This window comes from Lagopus leucura, unplaced genomic scaffold (genome assembly GCF_019238085.1).
Source record: "Lagopus leucura isolate 7727_CA_CO unplaced genomic scaffold, USGS_WTPT01 Super-Scaffold_100021, whole genome shotgun sequence".
In the NCBI taxonomy this organism is placed as follows: domain Eukaryota; kingdom Metazoa; phylum Chordata; class Aves; order Galliformes; family Phasianidae; genus Lagopus; species Lagopus leucura.
In genome coordinates this window covers 5597119-5619735 of record NW_024962274.1, presented here as the reverse complement: position 1 = coordinate 5619735, position 22617 = coordinate 5597119, and the positions used below count along the sequence as shown (strand labels likewise).

At 36.0% G+C, this 22617-nt stretch overlaps 1 protein-coding gene across 2 annotated transcripts in view; it reads left to right on the top strand.

Moving 5' to 3' along the window:
- Positions 1-22617, top strand: part of RASA2 (RAS p21 protein activator 2) — a 44908-nt gene that overhangs the window by 15992 nt on the left and 6299 nt on the right. The window contains exons 6-20 of one of the 2 annotated variants that reach the window (XM_042878398.1): positions 6804-6887; positions 8711-8783; positions 10025-10101; positions 11476-11574; positions 13080-13236; positions 14376-14524; positions 15368-15482; positions 15917-15991; positions 16598-16721; positions 17984-18090; positions 19310-19396; positions 19478-19555; positions 19978-20051; positions 20990-21096; positions 21864-21946. In XM_042878398.1, the coding sequence (XP_042734332.1) occupies positions 6804-6887; positions 8711-8783; positions 10025-10101; positions 11476-11574; positions 13080-13236; positions 14376-14524; positions 15368-15482; positions 15917-15991; positions 16598-16721; positions 17984-18090; positions 19310-19396; positions 19478-19555; positions 19978-20051; positions 20990-21096; positions 21864-21946 (1489 nt within the window). Of the gene's footprint in view, positions 1-6803; positions 6888-8710; positions 8784-10024; positions 10102-10968; positions 10982-11475; positions 11575-13079; positions 13237-14375; positions 14525-15367; positions 15483-15916; positions 15992-16597; positions 16722-17983; positions 18091-19309; positions 19397-19477; positions 19556-19977; positions 20052-20989; positions 21097-21863; positions 21947-22617 lie in introns of those variants that run through there. The other variant, XM_042878399.1, reaches the window with a different exon arrangement.

Below are 22617 nucleotides of genomic sequence, written 5' to 3'. Positions count from 1 at the left end.
TGAAATCACATATAGTGCTCATTCAATTCTTTTGTTATTAAGCAATATATTTAACAATAGGTACAGATAAACTAATACAAATGCAGCTCTGCAAAATGCATTGTATTGATATTCATATTAAATGTATGGTATAGATATATGGAAGAAATTAGTCTTCTCATTTTGGAAGAAGTCCAGCAGCCTTCAGTGTCGCTTGCTTCAGGGAAGCTGTTTAGTTGAGAAGTCCAGTGGAAACCAGTGGATTGCTCTGAGACTGCCAGTGTTTTTTTGGGATTCTTTACGTCCTCATGTTCATGAGTAGGGAGGACAAGCTAGAATTGAAATTTAAAAATGTTTTGTATTCTGCTAGTACTTCAGAGAGAAATGAGACTTTTCTGCACTTCTATTAACAGCTTTTGGGATAGGCCATATGAGAAATAGGTACAGGCAGAAGGTTGTAGATGTAAAGGGATACTTCAAATAAAAACTCAAAAGGCAGTCTGGTTCTTTCTAGTCTTGCTTTCCAGCGTGATCTGTTAACTGATCTGGTAACTCAGAGTAAGGTTTGTTTTGTTGTTGTGTGGTTGTTTTTTAAGTTTCCCTGTCTGAGAATTCAGTGTTAAATAATGTTTGTGTTGCGAAACTGCGATAAAGGAGGAAATTGCGTGGGGTATTCTGTTTGTCTCAGAGCTTCATACTCAGATCAGTTCCAGGGGGCAGGGGAAACCATTGCACTGTCTATTTTGCAATGAAGTTCTCATTATGAAGTTTAATTCAGTTGGAGCAAGGCTTAGCAAAATTAACCTCTTGCTCTTCTGTTGCTTAGTTGATATTGAAGAGGGAAACTAGTTTTGAAACAGAACTAAGGCAGAGAAATTGGTAATGTTTAGTAGAATATTGTAAGCTGATAATGCAGATAAGATCTGGAAACTTGTGGTACGTCAATGTGTATTTATAACTGCAAGATAATTTTGAACATGTTTCTACTTGTGTGGTGGGTGGCAGCTCATATCACTGGAGATCTTGCTGCTCCTATTTTTGTATCCCTCTTCCAGCATGGATTAGAACAGCTTTTTACTTGTGTGCCACTAAAACCGAAAGCTAGCTGGATTGTTATAACTGATTTATTCCCAACCTTTCCTTTAGATGTCCAAGGTGTTAGTTAATTTGTACATATCCGTGCATTCTAAGGTGAATTACTTTTTAATTTTAAATATTTTGACTTTTCATAATGAAGAAAGTTTGCTTAAGAATGTTACTGTTGCAGATTGCTGGTTTCATTAGGAAGTAGGTTACTCGCATACCCTCTCCTAGGATCTCTTTATGATGGAGATAAATGACGAAAAGGAAGCCAGGTTGCTGTCATGGTTGCTGTGCTCACCCACTTGTTGACACGTGGGAGAAAACTGCGTAAAACACTACAGAATTACATCAGCATTTTTGTTTCCATTCAAGGTTATGAGAAAATCAAGAGTTCCTTAAACCAAAAAAGCTCACTAATTTTCAGACATCCTGATAGGCTTGAAATGATTGTACACAAGTATATTCTGTACATGCGAGAGTATGAGAATTAAATCTCTTATGAGATGTAAGTCTATAGGGATGGATTTGAGGATGTTTTTGAAATGGTTTTGGTTTTAAGTGTGAAGAACTTACAGAAAATGCATGTGAAATTCTTTAATAGAACATTTCAACTTTTAAGAAGCGTGTTTTATAAATTTCAGAGGATAGTTAGTGATGCACTTATGTTTTGTCAGTCACCTGGCCCTGAGAAGTTGGTGTATTGTAGTCCTCTAACAAAGCTGAAAAATAGCAAATAACAGAGCTTTCATTAGGTTAAAAAAAGTCACATGAATATTTCTGTCCCTACCTTTTTTGGTCTGTCCAAATCTTGAACAAGCATTGGCCAAAGAGAAAAAAATAATGAGAAGGGTAATTCTTAAGGGGTGAGCTGTACTGTGTGCCTTTTAAAACCATGTTTTGCTTACTAAGAAGCCTTCAATTTGGTTGTTTAGTAACATAAAGAGGCTTTTGAACTTTTACATTTTCTTCTAAAATAAGGGAACTCCAAGTGCCTGTGCTGTCTTCTGTGCATAGGCCGGTTCTTGTGCATTTCCGCTGTGTATTATTTCCTGAGAGTCCAGTTCTGTGAAGACAGAAAATAATTAAGGCATGTTAAGCTTTCTCTAAGATCATGTTAAGCACACACAAGAAGAAGTAATAAAGGGCTGTGGTTCTGATTATTATCTGGGGTTCTAGTGGTCACCCTACTGTGGCTGAACCCAAGTGATTGAATCAGACCTGACTAGGAGGTGAATTGTCTCCCTTCTGTAGACATGTGTGTGGAAGTGCTTTTGCTGGTTTTGTGAATCGTTTACATAATGTTTGTTTTAGACACATAATGTTTGTGAATGTGTCTCCAGTAGGAAGCAGTTTTTACATGTTAAGTATAATGACAAGAGCTGCTGAAGTTGTTAACCTCCTACAGCAAATACAGGAAGGAGAAAAACTTGATTGTGTATAGTGTGTATAATAATGCCCCCTGTCCTGTCCCCCCCCCAAAAAAAACAAAAAAAAACAAAAACAAAAACAACCCAACAAAACAAAAAACAGTCCTTAAAAACAGTGAGTTTGCTCAAGTAGACATAAAGTAGTCTTCTGCAAGTTACACAAGTGTCTGTCTAACTTAGTATTATTTGACCTTAGGGGAAGAAGATACTTAAATACTGTGGCCAGTTTTCTGAGAGTAGGAGCTTCGGAAGCCAGCTGGGGCTTCCAGGTTGTGGAATTATTCTAGAAACAAGATATTTCAATACATGTTTCTCTGGATAGAGTGAAATCACAGATTGAAATTGTATCAGTTAAGTTCTTACAAGTTAACCTGATGAAAGGCTGCATTAGGACTAATTATAGTGGGCTAAGCTCTAAACTTCTGTATTTTTGTATTAATTGGAAACTTACTGTTAAAGTTCACGCAGACACCCACATCACATTTCTGAATTAGAAGTTTGTTTTGTCTCTGTCTCTGGTTGTTTCCTTGTTGGTTGTGTGAATGAGGAGGGGAGCAAGATGACGCAGTAGATTCACTGCTGACTCAACGCGCGCTCATTTTTTCAAAACCGCAGTGGTGCGTTCAGTGGCACGTGTCAAAAATACGTGTGTGCACCTCCCCTTTCTGGAGCCTGTGGAAAAAAAAAACAACAACCAAACAGCCAAGTTTGTGTGACCATTGTTTGCTTATTTGCTCCTGCTGAAACAAATGATACTTGGATGTAGGTTTTTTTTGCCAGATTTTGAGCGGTGGTGTTTGCTTTTTGTATGTTAGCCTGACTTTTAACTCTGAAAGAAACAGTTTCATCTTTACAATGCTAATATAACTGAAAGGCAGAAGTAGCTTATCGTGGCTATATTGCCTTTTCTGGCATTTACATTTGTAAATCAATTATACAGTATAGTATCTCCAATTGAAATGTTACTTTATTACTATTCTGTTAATGTAATATCTGCTCTTTGTAGGGACCGTAACAACATTTAGGAAATGTACAAATCCTAATGGGTGTAGCTATTCAGTTTTTGCACTTGGAAGGCTTCAGTTGGCTTGAATGGCAGAGGTACAGATTTCCTCTGTCGTTATTGAAGGGGTTTGTTGTGGGCTGGTTCTTTTCAAGGACTTATTTCAATCTTAAGAGCTGAATCTATACACATTTGTATCTAAAAGGCTCATATTTCCTGTATTAAAACTGCCCTTACATACCAAACTACCTATGTGTAGTGTGACTGATCAGTCACTTGTACCTGTTCCTTAGTCTTTATGTAATAATGTAGTAGCTTAAAAGACAAAATGAAAGGCCTTTTATATTCTTGTCCATTTCATTAAGCTCAAAGTTTTTCTGCCTTTTAAATGACAATAGCTGTTGTTAGCATAGATAGACAAAAGCATTTGTTAAAGGTAAATATTTACCCCATGCTGGAAATAGTTTTATGAGGATTGTCAGAATAGGAATATGCATTTGCTGTTATTTTCTTACTTGATTGGTCAGAGGCTTCTTTTTTTTGTCCTATAGGACTGTAGCTCTAGCATGTTGGTATCTGGTGGTTGAGAGCATGTTGCTAGCACGAGATTTGCTCACTGCTAAACTTGAGGTGGGGGGGGGATTGCACGTTTCTGTAAGCCTGCTCTAACTGAATTGCTCCAAATATCTTAAAAAAAAACAAAAGTTTGCTAGGCATTGTTTAGGACCTTAGAAATATCTGCAATATTCAGCCCTGAGGGAGTAAAAAGCCACTGTGGTACTGCTGAGTTGATGTAATGGCTTCCTACCCTTAACAGCTACTTGCCTTTCACTGCCTTTGGAGCTTGAGAGATCATTTGTGTGACTAGGCTAATTCAAGCTGCTAATCTGACTGAAAACTGGCTCAAAAGCTGAATAGTTTTCTGTAAGATTAGTAAACAAACTTAGTGATTGGAGCAAGGCAGAAGCCAGAGAAGAAGAGGGATCCTCCTCTATGTGTAGCTGGGATGACTTAGCTGTACTGTGAGTTGAAGTGCCTGTAGCAGGCTCTGGGCACCCCAGGAGAAGGGATGGTCATGATGGACTAGCTTACTTAGACAGAGAGTTGGAAGCAGAAAAGGTTACATAAAATTTGGAACAAATTCCGAGCTTGCTGGGTTGGAGGAGGAGAGGTTTGGGAGTGCTGAGTGTTGTTAGTGGAACTGGGCTGGTAATAGGTTTTTTTTTTTTTTTAAGGTATGAGAACAAGGCAGGCTGTCTGAGCTGTAGCTTGCAGTTCAGCTGGGGCTTGGGCAGCAGGAGGAAAGAGAAGGCTGCAACTGCCTGCCTACACAGGGAGACCGATTGCAATATGAAATTAGCTTGAAGGGACAGTTCTGGGTGATGAATCTGGACATTCTAGTTCTATTGTGCAGTTGTGTAGTTGCCAGGAGAATGTTTTCCTGCTTGCTGGAAATCCAGGTGCGGGTCATACATTGATCAGGAAAGGAGTTAGGAACTTCTTACATTGAGAAATCTGCTCTCTGTAGCTGCTCGTGTCTGTTTGCTACTGAGTTTGAACACTGGGCTGCATGAAGAGAAATTTCAGTGAAATAGTTGAATTCTATCCACTCTGAGTTGATCCACCGTCAGTTTCCTCTGAGGGTCAGATGAGGCTGACTTACCATTCTGCACTTGCTCTAAACAAACACAGTGTTGTAACATTTAGTTTAATACATTTTAAAAATACATTTAGTGTTACAAAATGCCTAATAGTTGGAAAGATCAAGTCGTCGCCACCTCCATCAGCTACTTCAAAATAGCGAAGTTTAGACAGTTTAATTTTGTCAGCACTCTTCTATGTCATGTATGTGTTGGAGGAGGAATCAATTAATGCTTATGAAACAACTGGATGTTTCAAGAACCCCTTTAAATGGTGGGCTTGTAATCACTGTAGGGTTCATTGTGATTCAAAAATTATTGAAATGCTGAGGGCTGCGTGCTTATGAAGTGGAGGAAAAATAACAAATGATTGTGTGGTGGCTCAGCACTAGATGTTCCCTGAAGTGGCCAAGACAAAGGGACTTTTTGGAGGAGAATAGCGAGTGGTTTATGATAGTGCATGCTGCAAGAGGGTGGAGTTCTGAGGCAGCACAGGGGTGTTAGTATCCATTTCTTCTCAGCTTGTGTTTGAGCTTAGAACTTTTGTTGGTCTTCTGACATTGTTTTTCTACACAGAGGAGACATTTACTTAACAGCGTTTAACCACTGCAGCTTCCTTAAACTTTGTGCTTTCGGTTGTGTTACAAACTACTGTGTAACCCCAACCTCCACGTTGTAGTACTTAGAATATGTATTCCATTACTTACATGAATTTAGAGCAGTTTATTCTCTTTGTAAACGATGTAGATCTTTTTTCTCAAACTGGCTGATTAAACGATCAAAATTTATTTTTATTATTGTTTTGCTGGAAAGTTTTTGCTCCAAGTTTGCAAACTGTTTTGGTTTACTTCTGTTGTTTCAACTGTTTATAGCTAATACTCATGTTTGGGCAGCATCTGAAGGTATACCACACTGGCTTGCAGGCACAGCGCTGCTGCTAACCATGTTGCTTCTGTGGTGATTCAAAAAGGTTGCAAAGCTGATCCAGAAAACAATTTGATAATCATCCTGTCCTTTCGTATCAGTAGTGATGGACAGTGCACCTTTTTACCTCTTAATCATCAATGTGTTATAAGCATTAATGGAAGAAAACAGCCTTTTTGAAAGGGCAGTTTACCCTTGATCATATGCTGTTGTGAAAAGTGTTTGGAAATTCTTCAAGTATAATTTCAAGGGTAAACTGTTTTTCCTCCTGCGGCTGGATAGTATGGATGAAACCAAGATATGCTCCAACTATCACTATTGGTTTTGGATGCTAATGCTTACAAATGTAGTTGCTACTATTGTGGATGAGGCCAATAGATTTTGTGGGCCTTCATAAATCAAATTTAAAAACTAATGAAGTCTGCAGTTTCCCTTAACATGGGTGTATTGTTTTAGTTGGAGTTTTGCCATGAATGTGTGATGCTGGACTGCTGGTTTTTTGTTTTGCTTTTTTGAGGAAATTCCAAGAATCTTGTCCACACAGAGCTTCTGAAATCTGACTGTGTGCTTGAGTATTCCTACCTTTTGTTATCACCCACAAATCTGTACCTGCAATCTACGTTGAATTATATGCTGTAAAATAGGACAGGACTGGAAAAATGTTTTTTAAAAAGGGCTTCTTGCATTACATGTATTTTATAACCCAACTAAATTGATCTGCTCTTTCTGATTGCCTTTTTCTTTTAGTATAAAGGAGTGCCATGGGTTGCCTCTTATAAACGGACAGAATTGTGACCCTTATGCAACTGTCTCTCTTGTGGGTCCTTCCAGGTAATGTTTCATATAATAAGAAATTAATCTAAAATGGTGTGATCTTAAACTGAAAATAAAGCAATAGGTTTTAAACAAGAAGTGTTGAATAAGCAGGTTTTGAAATGAGATGACTTGTTTCAGAAAAACCTTAATGCTTTCTGTGTGCATCCTATTTTCACTGTTACTATATTCTTTCCTTCCCAGCTGTGCTTCCAAGATCATAAAGATATTTGATCTCTGTGAGTGACCAATGCAAGCCAAGAACCTCTTGTCCCCCATTTTCTTCAGGCCTCTCCATTTCTAGACCATCTGGATCAGCTTCTTTATATCTTTACTGTACTTTCTATTAGTTTTAATCAAGCTCTTGAATATAGCTATTTGCCCACTCACTTTATGTTTCTTATTTTTCTTTATTTGTGAATTTCTTCGCAGCAAATGCTTGGGAACTGGGAGAGAGCAAGAAAATAGAGGTTCTGGTGAAACCTATGTAGTGCCAGTGCTTTCTGGATGACACTTTCCAAGTATTCAGCTTACTCCCACTTCTTAAATAAGTAATCCTGAATAGATGTTGGGGGTTTTTCATTTATGAAAATCTCATATCATGCATTCACTATCCACAAGTTCCAATAACATTTAACATAAGCTAGCTCTCAGTTGTTCCTTTTCTGCTGCCTCAGGCCTAAATTCACCCATTCTTCATGGTGCAGGGGAGTTGTCACTTTGAGCACAGCATCAAACCTCTAATGTTAAGCTTGTGGGTGTTAAGTACTTTTGAAGAAGTGACCCTGAGTAAGATCTAAGTGAATGAATAGGATGATGGGATGTTTTTTCCTTCTTGGTAAAGGATGTAAAAAAATTTTTTTAGGTGGTGTTATTTTTTTAATGTCAAATTTGTGAAGAGAACTAGTGAGAATCAGTCATTATACTCAAGAAGAATGCTGTTGACAGTCAAAGAAAGTAAATTGACTATTGTCTTCTGCATGAGTCCTGTGATACAGACTGAACTCACACAATATTTATCCCGTTGGTATGGGAATATATGTGCAAATCTGACAGAACTTGGGAAGTTAAGATTTTCCAGTCTCATGCATGTGACTCACATACCATGAGCAGAATATTTATATGGGTAGTGCCCATATGTGAAAACAGTTGGCTGACTGGCTAGGAGACAGTTTCTTTTCTTTGTTTGCTGTTTTTCTTCACCCACATTTTTTATTTGTTCCTTTTATATACCAATTTTGTACTATCATAGTCTGTTGTTAGCTAAATAAGACTTCATTCTTTTATAAGCACTTAAAATTAAAAATCTGTTTTACTTATATAAACCAGGAGGAAGTGGGGAGTATTTGTTTTATTTGTCCTGACACTGCTTAGCATCCAGCATTAACAGAGGTTTCTTGCAAAGGCAAACATTCAGTGGCTTGGTATAAGCCTCTGTCTGTAAAGAACCTGGCAGAACTCCTCAGTTGAACAAGACCAGGAAAACTATGCTCACAACTTGCAGGCAGTGGTAAAGAAATTGTCTTCAAATTTAAGTTTGAAATGCTTCAAGAATTGTTGGCACATTGTACTGAATTCATGCAAGGTGTAGTTGTGAAATGGGCCATTTACTTGGGCTGAAGAGATACATGGCTAAATGTAGGGGCTTGAATTTAACATCTCAGATTGTACGTGAAGATATAATTAAATAAAGGATTTCTTCATTAACCAGTGAACTCTAAAATGACACACAAAAAAACTTTAAACTTAAATGCAGAGGCTCTTCGTGACAAGAATATGTTTATAATTGTATGCTTAAGTTGTTTCTGGTTTTTAAAAAAAAAAATACCTCATTGGAACAGGAGTGACCAAAAGAAGACGAAAGTGAAGAAGAAAACAAGCAATCCGCAGTTTAACGAAACGTTTTATTTTGAGGTAACTTTTTGTGTGGCATTCTGTTTGTCTGTTTTGTGCGATGTTTCAAACAATTTGAAGGAACAATGTGCAGCAGTATAGAAGCAGAAAGCTCTGTTCGAGCACATGAAGGAGCCTTTACTAGCCCCTCAGGTTGAATGACAGTCTTATGTTGCTTGGGACTGCCAGCCAGTAACATTCTCCTTGTAAGCACCAGTGAAGGTAACTTACTATCCTTAGTAACTTTATATAGCATTTGCTGCCATCAGAGTTCTGTCTGAACTTAAAGCTGTCCTGTGGAATTCAACTTAGGCTCAATGCTCTTGAAAATGTTTAAAGACCAAAAAAAACCAAACAATTAAGATCTTATTTCCTTAATGAAATAATGTAGTGATTATTAAAAGAAAAAAGCATGTTTCATGATTTGATTAAAAGAACAAGTTCGTTTTTTTAAAATTAAATTTTACCTCCTCTTGAGTTTGCCCCACAGAAGCCAAATTTGATTTTTTATCTGTAATGAAATACTACATTTGCATGTAAGGATACAGTACTATTCATTTGACTGTTGAAAGTAGTAGAACTTGTGCCTCAAGTTTAGTATAATTTCCTGTGTTTATATAGATCCTAATCCTGCTGTATGCCTTCACTAAAAAAATCCTTGCTTGTGTGTAGAGTAACGCGTATTGCATGTGTTTTACTTGACCTACCTAAGATACTGAGCATCTTTTCTTTAGAAGTAAGATATTTGGATAAAACTGTGATCAAGAAGCACCACTGTAGTGTTTTCTTGATTTCTTGGGGTTAAACTGGGAGTGCCATCCATCAGTCCAGAAATGAGAAGAGAACAAAAGCAAGAGGATGGTGTAACTAGGGCAAGAAAATTGGGTTTATTTGTTGTTTTCTTAAACATTTCAGCTCACTTCAGTGCTTTCTTCTGGCTCATGATGAAGCCATTGAGCTTCTTTGCAGTTTAATGCTATACTTCCTCCTTGATTATTATTATTATTTTTTTTTTTTGTTTTAGATCAATACTGTAGTTCCCCTAGATCTCAGCCAGCCCTCATCAGACCCCAGTGTGAATTTTTTGTTCCATTATTTTCCTCTCTGTTCAAAACCAACTTGTTTGGTGAACTGAACATTTTTTTTTTTAAAGGAATTAGTTATTATATACCACTGTTAGACTCAAGGTTTCCTTGCTTATTTCTTTCTACTAATATAATACAATAGGAGATAGTATGTTAATAGGAGGATTTTACTTGCAGGTAACGAGGTCCAGCAGTTATACCAAAAAGTCCCAGTTTCAAGTGGAAGAAGAAGATATTGAGAAACTGGAAGTCAGGTAAGTTCAGTAGGTTATTACTACAATTAAATATTGTAATTTGAGATAATGAAAGCTATCATACTGTCGAGTAGCTCTAGAGAATTGCTGCTTAGATTTGTACTAACAATCCTTCAAACATAGGAAATTATCTAAGTTTTGTAGTGTGTTGATTACTGAAGGAGTTTGGATTATCAATCAGGACTTTGAGTTTTTGGTTAGTTGTTTGGTTTTTTTTTAATGTAATGATAGTTCATCTAGTGGCCTCAACTTCTTTCCTGTGTCTGTGGGTAAAGAGGCTTAAAGAGGACCTCCTGTTGATACTGGTTTGGGCAGAATACCGATTACAGAACTTGGACGATAAAAGCATACCTGATGTTTGCTTTTGGTTTCAAGTGCAGTTAGCTGTATGTTTAGAAAAAGAGAGAGAAGCCTCTTAAGAACTTCTCAGGGTTTCGTGTTCCTTGTTAAATAAATGCTTGTTTCACTTTTTCCTTGCAAGTGCAAAGAACAGTTCAAAGTATACTTTTTTTGTGCGTCTTTACCCTTACAGCAAGTCAGTCTGTATCTTCTCAGTGTAGTTAGAGCAGTCAAATGCTCCAGTGCTCAACCTCTTTTCTTTATCGTACTCATGCATGTTCATGCACTAGATTTGCTGAATGATAAAATCTTCAAGGCTCGCATAAGTTTCCTAAAAGGCACCAGGAGAATTTAGTGGTTAGTTCTAATAGCCACTATAGAACTAAGTTTGTGCATTTTTAACTATTAGCTTCGAGAGTATCTTAATTAGTGTTGTGTATATCAATATATATGCAAATATACTTAGAAAAGTAGTCATGCCCCAACAAATCTAGTATTAATTTTTTTGTTCTTCTTAACATCTTTCAGAAATGTCAGCGAGGTAAGAAGTAATAGAAAAAAACCAACCGCAAACAATAAAACAACCCAGTGTGCATGTCTGGAGTCTGATTCCTTTTTAAGATTGCAAATATACATGCTGCTCTTTGGGAAAACATGCGCATGTGTCGGTGTGGCGTTGCAGTGTGCCCAGTTGTAGCAATTAGATAGGGATGTGTAAATCTATCAGGTAAAATATTCACTTGAATTATTTGAGAAGACTCAATTTTGGGGGTGGAGGTTGCTCAGAATACATGTTGCCTATAGCACTGTTTTATTTTATTTTTTTTTACTGATGGGAGGTTTGCAAGCCTAACTTTCACCATTTGTTTATTGTTTATGGATTAATAAGCCACTTGTTTGATTTCTCTTGCTTTAATTAGAATGGAGTGAGGTTTCTAACATTTCCTGCCTGTGTGCATGTGGATTAGTGCTGTTAACTGAAGTTTTTTATTTCTCTGGGGAGGAAAAACAAATAAGTCCTGTTGTTATTTTCAGGGTGGACCTATGGAACAATGGAAATTTGGTACAAGATATCTTCCTAGGAGAAATTAAAGTTCCTGTGAAGGTGTTAAGAAATGATTCCTTTCAAGCATGGTGAGAAATAATGGCTCAAAAGTTAATTTAATTCTATGCTGCCTATCTTCCCTTGCAAAGATGTTTTATTCTTATTTTTCATTGGAGTACATTATCCTGCTTGAATTGCAGTAGTCTGGTTCATCTGAATAAGATTACAATTTTGTACACGAAAGGGAGCATTTTCTTGCTGAATGTATTAACCTTACCAGAGGGTTCATGTACCTCTTCTGTTTTGCCAGTCTGTCTACTCCTGCTAAATATGTAATGTATTTGAGTGGAAAGTGCAGAGAGTAAAGAAAAGGAAAGCTGAACATAGCTGTCTGTCAGCTTGCTGAATTTTAGTGATCTGTATATGATTTTCAGATTAACCAGAAAACCTGGAACTTCTCTTGTAATTAAATTTGTTAGCTTTCCAGAATGACTGAAAAGTCAGACAGTATCCATATCTTAGAGTTCAACTTTGATATATCTAAGGTTTTAATCTTAGCATTTGAGTACAATTCTAAATGTGATAAACGCCCATGTCAGCATTTTGCAATACACTAAGTGAAAAAAACAAGATTCGGACTTGATTGTCCAGCACTCTGAGCTGATCAAAAGCCACCTGACCATACTAACATAATGACATACCTCACTTGAAAGCATGCCAAGAGAAAAGTTGCCTTAGCATGGACTTACTGCCACACAGTGTGTTTGTATAGCTTTTTGAATTGGACATGGCTCATGCACACTAGACTTGAAGTGTAGAGGGCCTTCTGTTTGCTAATATACTTTGTATGTGTACTTTGCACGTGAAGATCCCCCTAATCCAATTATAACCTGCTTATAAACATCAGTCTGTGATCTAGAAGCACTTTTTCTGTTTTTATTACTAATTTACGTGAAATGCTTTGAAATGCAATCGGACTACAGAATATAAAGCAGCATCACTAGTACTAAGTATTGGAAAGATAAGCCTGATCCATGCTGTCGAGGCATTCCTTGTAAATTAGTTGTGTGTTGTGTTAGCGTGCCTTCAAGGCAATGCATCTGATTATTAGGAAGAAAAAAGTCCAGTCTCCTAATTGTCTAAGTATACGTGATCATGAAATATTTGAAGTTGGACAGCCAAATGGTGAAATTATTCTATGGTGCCACAAGCTGTTAAAATTTTTTTTGTGGGACTGCACCTCCTGTTGGAATGAAATTGTACTACAGCAGAAGTCAAAGAAAAATTGATTTCAATGTATCTGAAGTAGGAAAAGAGCATGTATCCTAATTGAGGTACGGGAAATCTATTCTGTTTGGGAAGGCACAAGAATAGTAGTATATGTTCTATTATGTGCTGAAGATGCATGAAATACTGCTCCTTTTTTTCTTTTGTCTCAGGTTTTCTTACTGTGAATTTTATTGCCAATTGTCAGACTGGGTTCTTGTGTTACTGAAATAGTTCTATGTGGTATTTTGCATTATTCTAGAATATTGAGATTTAAATTTCATCAATTTTACTAACATTATAATTACCTCTTTTTTTTTTTTTTCAGGTACTTACTTCAACCAAGAGAAAATGGTAACAAGTCTTCTAAAACTGATGATTTGGGATCACTTAGATTAAATATTTGTTATACTGAAGACTGCGTACTTCCGTCTGAATACTACGCTTCTCTAAGAAACTTGCTGCTAAAATCATCAGATGTTCAGGTACTTCTGTTGAAAATTACTTTTCAAATGAAGACTTGAAATGGATTATGCAGTCCTGTATGAGACCACATGTGGAAGTATGCAAAGCTAGAGTTTATTTCTTTGCAGTACTTTTGTCAGAACTCACTGAGCAACTTGCAGAACACTTTGTGTTCCAAATTACCAAAATTGTCTATTTTAAAAGAACCAGCAAAGACAGTGAAGTAAGTGGTGCTGTGTGACTAGAAGTAATTCTTGTGTATTGATTGCTCTTTTCAACATTGTCTTCTCCCATTGGCTGTTGTCAGCCCCTGTATTTAGAGGTTTTCCATGGACATAGACTCATTATTGGCACAGAAGGTGTCTATAATCACCTTTGCTAAAAATGGTCTGCTTTAGAACTTTTTTTCTAATTCCACCTCTTCTGGATTGCTTTAATCTAGTCCAATGTATTAATAAGCATAACCGGATTTTTCACTTGGATACGGTGACAAAGCAACAAGTGCAGTAGATAGCAAAGCATCATGAGCCAGGAATTAAATGACAGTTAGAAGGCTTTATATTCCTTGGTCTTATGTCATTTGTTTATTTCAGTATTGATGAAGTATTAGCAGAGGAAAAGGAAGGTAAAATGGAAGCAAACCTACAAAAATTTTTGCTAGCCAACATTCAAATACTAATTCACTGGAATTCAGGAAGAGCTGGACACAGCTCACTGGCAGATGGTGGCTTTTTGGCTTGAGTACTTTATTAGTTTTGCATTAAATTCACAGCTTTATAATGGAAACAACGCTTAATGAGTGTGGAAACTGTAACTTACAACTACAGTATAGAAAGTCCTGCAAAGGTATATGGCTTATAGTTGTACAGCTGCTGACTGCCTCTTTCTGTCTCTGGGACAAAGCTGTGTTCTTATCCTCTTAGGAGAGTAGAGAAGGTGAATTTCATTCTTAATGTTAAGTATAGAGTTGATAATAATCAATTTTGAATTAAATATTTCAAGAGAATGGAAACTTATAATTTCCATAGCAAACATTGAAGCTTTCTGTTGAGAGGCTCATCTGTAATCTAGCTAGATTTGACTCAATCTGTACTTTACCACATGTTAGAAGAGCACTTAAGTGCTTCACTCACGATTTTTTTGTTCTGCTTTTCCATAGCCAATTTCTGCATCTGCTGCCTATATACTATGTGAAGTTTGTCGAGACAAGTATGATGCTGTTCTGCCTCTTGTACGCTTGCTACTACACCACCATAAGCTAGTTCCATTTGTTGCTGCAGTGGCAGAACTAGATCTGAAGGACACTCAGTATGTATTCCACATCAAGTTATTTCATGTCTTGTAAAATTGTTTGTATTTCCGCAGGACTTAACGATACAACACTGATAAATGACCATGTCAGATCTAATTATCTCATGTAAAACCTGTAGTGTGCTCTCTGTGGTTAGGAGATAAATGAAGTAGACCTGAGTAGTGGCTTCTGAGGCACAGAGTTATGTCCGCAGAGGGGATTTTATCACCACGGCATGGTTCATTTCAAAGCTGACTTAAGCAAGGTTTAATTTAAGATAAAACAGTTCAGCTGTGTTGAAAGAAGTTACTTGTGGAAAATAAATTTTTTATACTGCATTTTGGTACACGCATTCCTTTGTCATATTTTTAACTATAACTGGAGATTAACTAATCTAATTAATTAGACTAGAAAGGCTTATTTTGCACAACTGTAATGAACAGCTATAACACAATCCTAAATGAAGTATATTTTGATTGAGTTTGTCAGTGTAGCTTTAAATTTCTGAACCAGGAGCACTGGAGAAGTAGTAGTATATCAGTCAGGTACAAGTCTTCATTATTTGGGGAATTTTCTCTATTTGTTTTCTCTCACATTCAACACTGAATTATATCTTCCTTTGTCTAGAATTTCTCAGGCTTTTCCCTGCAATTTTTATTTGTTCCTTGTTTTGCTAGTAGCTATTGTTATTTATTCTTTCTGTTCACTGGGTGCCATCATGATGGGCCTGGGTTCCTAGGTTCCGAAATTCCTGGCTGAAATATATAATGAGATGTTTTTAAAAAAGTAATAGCAGGAAAAAATATTACACGCTGTTGTACATGAGTTTGTTTTTCCCCACATCAATTATTTTCTTACAGAGAAGCAAACACAATCTTCAGAGGGAACTCATTAGCAACTCGCTGTGTAGATGAAATGATGAAAATAGTGGGAAAACACTACCTAAAGGTTACTTTGAAACCAGTTATTGATGAGGTAGGTTACTGTACTGAATCCATTTGCATGACTCTGGTGGAGTATCTGGTCTCTTTGATAGGCGTTCATCTAGTTTGCAGTGTGACAGTCATGATTCAGGTGAAGGAATTCTAGAGGAAAATTTAATTGAGTAATAATTGGTTACGAAGTTGCTTGTGAATGATTGGTTAGGAGTTGCTTTTTCAGTTGTGTTGTAGGTGCTTGGCAATAGTCAGTGGCAGTTGTTCCAACAGTGCAGAATTGCCCGTATGATGCTTTATACAATTGATCCATGTAAAAATGCAGATACATAAAATTAGGATGATTGTTGCATAATATCATGTTCAGAACCATTTAGAATTCTATCCCTAGTTCTAGGCCAGTCTAGTTTTAAAGGTGTATTTCCATGCATTCTTTCTGAAAAATGGAATTCTTAACAGTGTTGTTTATTTCAGATATGTGAGTCCCCTAAACCCTGTGAAATAGATCCCATCAAATTAAGAGAAGGTGATAATGTAGAAGCTAATATGGTGAGTTTCTTAATCTGTTTTTTCTAATTTAAGGTATCTCAAATCTAATTAAAAAAAAAAAAAAAAAATGTAAAACACCTCTGTATATCTGAAAATGAGTAACTTAAAGCAATTTCCAAACGGACTAGGAAAAGCTAGAGGATTACCAGATCATCAGTTTATTGGGTGTTTTGATTACTGATATTCCATACATTCAGTTGCTGACATAGCTAACTAGTACTGTTCCAAGACATTTCACTGAGCTTTTGCTTGATGCTTGCCTGTTACTGGAGGATTATGTAAAAAGCAGCAGTAGCTGCCACAAACTAACATTCGCTAGGGATGCATGGGGCATGCACTGTTTTATGTTGTCTGATCATGAAAATGTCTTGATCTGTAGTTTTATACTGCTAGACACTGCTTATGTGTTGTAATGTATCGTTAAAAAATCTGTTAATGTTATTAATCCCATATTAATACAACAAAGCTTCTTAAATGGTGCGCAGTACTAAAATGGAATAACTGAATAGTTGAGCAGTGTTTGGAAAAAGAGTTGTAGAGTTGTGTGTGTTCAGGGAAAAGCCATAGTTGATGGTCTGAAAAATAACATTTTCTCCATAATTACAGGAAAATCTACGCTATTATGTAGACAAAGTATTCCGTGAAATTGTGCGGTCAAGTATAAGTTGCCCTACCCTAATGTGTGATGTTTTTTATTCTTTGAGGCATCTGGCTGCTAAGAGATTTCCAAGTAAGTGTTCTTTTTTAGAAAGTAATAATACATTTGGAAATGATGTTGCCAATGAGATGCTTTTTTTCTGCAGTTATCTTACGGGCACTGTTACAATTTTTGCTTTTTCCCAAAAGGCTTCTGAATTTCTTACCTTACCAATCAGGTATTTAGTTTTTGGGTCAGACTGTATGCTATAGTAAAACTGTGGTCAGTCAGCAAGAACTGTGTTCTCTGATACTGTGCATATTCTTTGATGCACTGCAGAATGGTAGTGAAAAAGAAGCCACCAACATAAGCATAGATACTTTTGCTTTTTTTTTTCCCAATAATGCAGGAAATTTAATTGATTTAATTGAAAGATACTTACAATTCAGAAGTGCTGACCTGTTTATGGGTCCAGTTAAAGCTTTATTACCTTACAGGTCAAGGCTTTGCAGAAGATAGAATAGATGAAATATGCATTTATAATGCTGTGATAAATGTTAGAAAACTTCCATTCTTTCGCTGTGATTTTAATATTAGTATAACATGCTGAGTGTGAAATAGTCAGATATGTAAGCCTAAAATGTCATATATTAGGCCATCAGTTAAGAATATGTTTTTATTATCTGGGTACTGCCTCTGATTAATATTTATCACTGTAATTGGGTCACAAATTCCTCTGGCTAGAACAGTCCTTTCAAAACAAATGACTTGCCAGAGAGATCAGACTGAAGTAGTCATTTAGATTAAGAATGCATCCCCACTATATTACCCAGTAAGCTAAACCAAAATATTGAAGTATTTGGAGCTTCAAAATTACATACAGCCTTGTGCGACTCAGGATTGGAACTGAAGATGTTTGTATGTGTTGACTGCATTTGTTTTGCAGTGTTAATGCATGTGAAATTATTAGTCTTAATTGTAAATAATGTGATAGGCCTTGTTGTTAAGGCTAGCTGCTACAGTATCTTCTCTTTAGGTTAAACATGTACCCAACCTTATCTAGTCAACACAGCGTGTACGTGAATGCTTGAGACGATTTCATTGTTCCTAATGTGGAGCTGATGAGCCAGTTCTGTGAGAACAGAGCTTCTAAGGGAAATAAATCCTCCATTATAAGTAGAATGCTTTTTCCCATGACCACATTTCTCATTTCATGTGCTTCATTGATTTTTCTATTCTTCTTTAAGATGTAAATGTCTTTTCTGACGTTATCTTCTTAACGAGTTTTATGTTGACTGTCTCATTATTTCTTATTGAGCTTAGTGCATGTTACATTTCATGGTTTTTCTCTGCAGATGACCCTCATGTACAGTATTCTGCAGTGAGCAGCTTTGTGTTCCTTCGTTTCTTTGCTGTAGCCGTAGTCTCACCTCATACTTTTCATTTACGACCTCACCATCCAGTAAGTTTTGTGAAGCTTCGTTCTGTTTTATTCATATCCGTCAGATCTGTTTATCTGGCAAGGCAGAAGTTACTTTCACTGTGCTTGTTCCTGGGGCAGTAAGATCACTACTAGGTTGATGCTTTCAGTTCTATGCCTCACCAAAAGAACTAAAGTGTTCACAGTTCAAATGAGCATCAAATTTCTCAATCTTCACGAGGCATTCTCAGGTGATGTAGAAGTGCTGCTTCAGCAAGATGAACAGCAAGATGACTGAGGGATTTTTAAGGCTTATAGCCAAATTGCACTAGTTCTTCCCATCATGGAAGTTAACAGGTTACATTTTTACTTGCAAAGAGTATTTTCATGTGTTGCCTTAAACAGAAGTATTGAAGTGTCTGTAATCAATCTGTACATTTATCTAGGAGGCCAGTAGTTGCACAGAGTTGTCAAACTTTAAATTTTCAAATTGTCAATTAGATGAACATAACAAAAAACAAGAAGCAATCAAAAAATCAAAGATGGTGATGTGGAAATAAATGAAATACCATTTTATTTTCACATACAAAATATCTATGAAGCCTTTTATTTCAGAGGTTATCTTTATTGGGTTATTGCATTAATTTATGTCAATCTACTTAATGTCAAATTAGTTAGACATTATTCCATTCATTAGAGTAAAAAGAGCTGATGGGAATTTATTACTTGTGTTATACAATTTAAAGGCAGCAACGAGGCCCCTTGCTATGGCTGCTTTTCCTGAGAATCCTGAAAATTCAAGTAGAGAGGTTCTAAGTGAGGTGAAGGCCTTACAGTGTTTTAAGTTCACTTTGTATTATGAAAATTTATACTGTCTGTTCAGCAGTAATTTATTGTCTTGTGTTTTGAATAGTTTAGAAACGTGTTTGGTAACAGCTGGGGGATTTGAGGGGTCTGAGATGTTCCATACGGAAAAATATTTTTGTGTGCACTAATATTAAGTTCTTGTGGTAGTGAATAACATTAAATTGTGCAGTGGGTTGAAAAAGCATATATTTAATAAAAAAAAAATCACATTTCAAAACAATCACACATTATTAGAAGACAGCATAGCAAGTGCATTCCTTTTCTTTGGGAGAAGACATGTAATGAAGGTGTCAGATAATAGTTGGTGTTGCATTTTCATTTTTAAATCAATTTTATCTGACGTTGTTTGAAAGAAAATGTAACTTATTAACTTATTTTTGTTTCTTTATTTTAGGATGTGCAGACTTCTAGAACATTAACTCTCATATCAAAAGCCATCCAGACTTTGGGGAGTTGGGGAAGTTTGACCAAAAGTAAACTTGTAAGGCTACTACATTTCCTTCTTGTTTAACAGACTACATTCTGTGAAAGCTTATTCAAGTCCTGATATCTTTTCTTTCAGTCAAGTTTCAAGGAGACGTTCATGTGCGAGTTTTTTAAAACATTTCAGGAAGAGAAATTCACTGAATCTGTCAAAAAGGTACCTTTTAACTAGATATATCTTCTCATAGTTAATGTGTTTCAGCACTCTTATTAAAAGGTTTGTTGATGTTCAAGTTTCTTTTTTTTAAAAAAAAGCCCAATTTATATAAAAAAGAAAAACACATTACAAGTAGAATACACGTAACAGTTGTACACTGTGAGCTAATTTAATTTGGGATTGGTAGTGGGAATAAAAAATAAATTCAAACAAGTTCTATTAGACCTGCTGTTCAGTAACTTATAGAAATTTGGTGTATTTTATGGGCGTTTCTTCCTCTAAGACCCTGAAATGGGTCTTCAGCTAATCTGTTAAAGTAATTGCTTTCTACTGGAAGAAGCTGCATTTATATATTTTTTAAGTAACTTTTGGTTGTTCTGTGTTTCTGCATAGCATCAATTTTCCGTGTATTTTTCCTTAAGTTCCTAGATGATGTTTCCTCTACTGAAAGTAAAGAACCGAGTGGTCTGAGTGAGCCCATACATCTGAAAGAAGGGTAAAGAAAAATGTGTGGGAAAAGAACTGGCTTGACAGTTTTCCTTTATGCCAACATGAGATTAATACTCACTGAAATGTTTGAACTACTGTAGTAATTACAACATTTATTTGACTTAATTCTTTGATAGTTTAGAGCTGTTGATGGAAACCAATTCTGCAGACTTTTCAGTCAACGTGTAACACTTGTGGGGGGAAAATTAGAAGCAACTTTTAAAATCTTTTTAAGTCTGCATTTTTGTTAGTTTGGTTTGTGCTTTGATGATGATTAATTCAGAATTATGAAAAAATGGTTTAAAATAATGTAACACGTGATTACTTTGTGTGATGCTTAAGTTCAGTCAGCTAGATCTTCCTTTATAGCAGGGGAAAAAATAACCTTGTAATTGTATAGTTAACTGTATATTATAAAATGTTTTTATAAATTTTACGGTGAAAATCATTAATTCTAAGAAATGAGCAAGCTGTTTTCTGATGTTGATTAAAAAAAGAAAAAAACAATTGAGAAATTCATCAATTTATGAGGAAAAAGAACTTTGTGTTCACCTGAGAAGCAGATGCAAACTAGGCAAAGATTTTTCTTTGGAAAAAAAAAATCTGAATTTTAAATAAAAATATAATAATTAAAATAGTGAATAAAAATGATCATGTAGTTGATTACATCTTACTCCCTTCTTGAAAATTTCAAGTTTGGGATCTGAGTAAGTGAGTGTCATTCCCCATACTCACTGCTGTTTTTCGCACTCTTAACCTGTAAATGGAACCCTCTACACAATCAGCATACTGGGAGGTAATCTTGAGGACTCATTTCCAGCAAATAGATCTTTAATTGCAATGAAATCGACTGTGTTGCATGATGAGTAATGATGTGCTCTCGCATGGTTCTGAAAGCTCTCTGGAAGATGAAAGTTGCATTTTCGTTTGATTCTGTTGTTACAGAGAAATGTACAAAAGAGCTCAGGGAAGGACTCGGATTGGTAAAAAGAACTTCAAGAAGCGGTGGTTCTGTCTGACAAGTAGAGAATTCACCTACCACAAACAGCAAGGTTAACTGTGTTTTACAGTTACTTCTATTTTCTCAATATGTTCTGTTTGTATCTGAACTTGACTACTTAAAACTCATACTTTTTCATACAGGACTTGATAGATTTGTTACCTTTTGTTCTGTTTACCACATGCTCTTGAACTGAGGTGTAGAATCATATTTGTCTTGTAGAAAGCCTTTAAAGCACAGGTAAATGAACTCAACTGTGCACAATTGAGATTTGAAGACCAAAATAACTGGCAGTTTGAGAGGTCTAAGGTCTGCACTAGGGTAGTGAGATTCTTAGCTCCTTAGGAGAGCTTGAGACCATTTAGGCTGGAAGTAATCTCAGCTCTCAAACCTTAGTTACAGCCACCCATGTTCCTGGGAATTTCTAGTTTAGTGCAGCAGTATTTATTCCTGTTCTTGCAGTAAGGAATTTATTAAACATGAACGCTGGTAACTGATAAAATGTAAGTTAGGTATGATTTTTATTTATTTTTTGTTTAGTCAGTTCTCTGCTTCAGGGTTGCATAATAACTTAAGCAGATGCATCCGTGATAAATGGCAGGTACATTTTCCAAGCCTTTTTGTGTCTTGCTGGGACTTAGTGAGGTTTTTAAGCTCTTGCATCTTTATAGAGGATAGTCAATAATTTTTGTATTTTTTCTCAATCTCAAAAAAAAAAAAAAAAAAAAGGAGATTTTGAGAACTTAATAGAGTCAGTGTGCTGAGTTTACAAAATATTTTTTTGTTTCACACTTGTTATTTGTTTACAAAATTTTACAGATAAGGAACCGATTTTCACTATTCCAATCAAAAACATTCTTGCAGTGGAGAAGCTTGATGAGAGCTCCTTCAACAAGAAAAATGTAAGTCAGAAGATGATTTCTCTCTAATCCTTGATTTGTTCTCAAAATAAGAGGTTCAAATTAGCTTAATAAACTCCTAAATATTACAACAAAGTAGATTTGTTGTATTAACCGGGGTGGGGGGGCAAGGTATTCCGTCTTTTGACTCTTCTGAATACAGAACTTAGCCCAGGGATTCAGACTTCTGAATGGTTTATGACTTGCCCCCCTTTCCAAGTACCTAGAATGCAGATTAAAACTACTGTGACCTTATAACAGAGCACTTTTGTGTAAGGTAGTAGTAGTATGTATTGCATTATGTTCTGATGTAATGAAATGTAATATTACCTAACTTGTGTTTATTTCTTTTGATGAGAAATTCTATAATAATAATCTGAGACAGTTGTTCCTACAGCCTCATTCTGGACCTGTAGCACATTCTGTCCTTACATCAATCCAAAATTGAGGCAGTGATGAAGTACAGCTGTTACTTAGGGTGAGCATGGCTAAAGGAGAGAGACCTCTGGGAGTCTTCTGTTATTCTTAGGATATAAAGTACAAAATCTGAGGTGACATCTAAAGAGACCTGAATGAGGAGGACATTTTTGTGTTACTATTTAAGCCTGTTTTGGATGAAAAACTTGAACTCAGCTGTTGGGTTCTTTTTTTTTTTTTTTTTTTTTTTTTTTTAG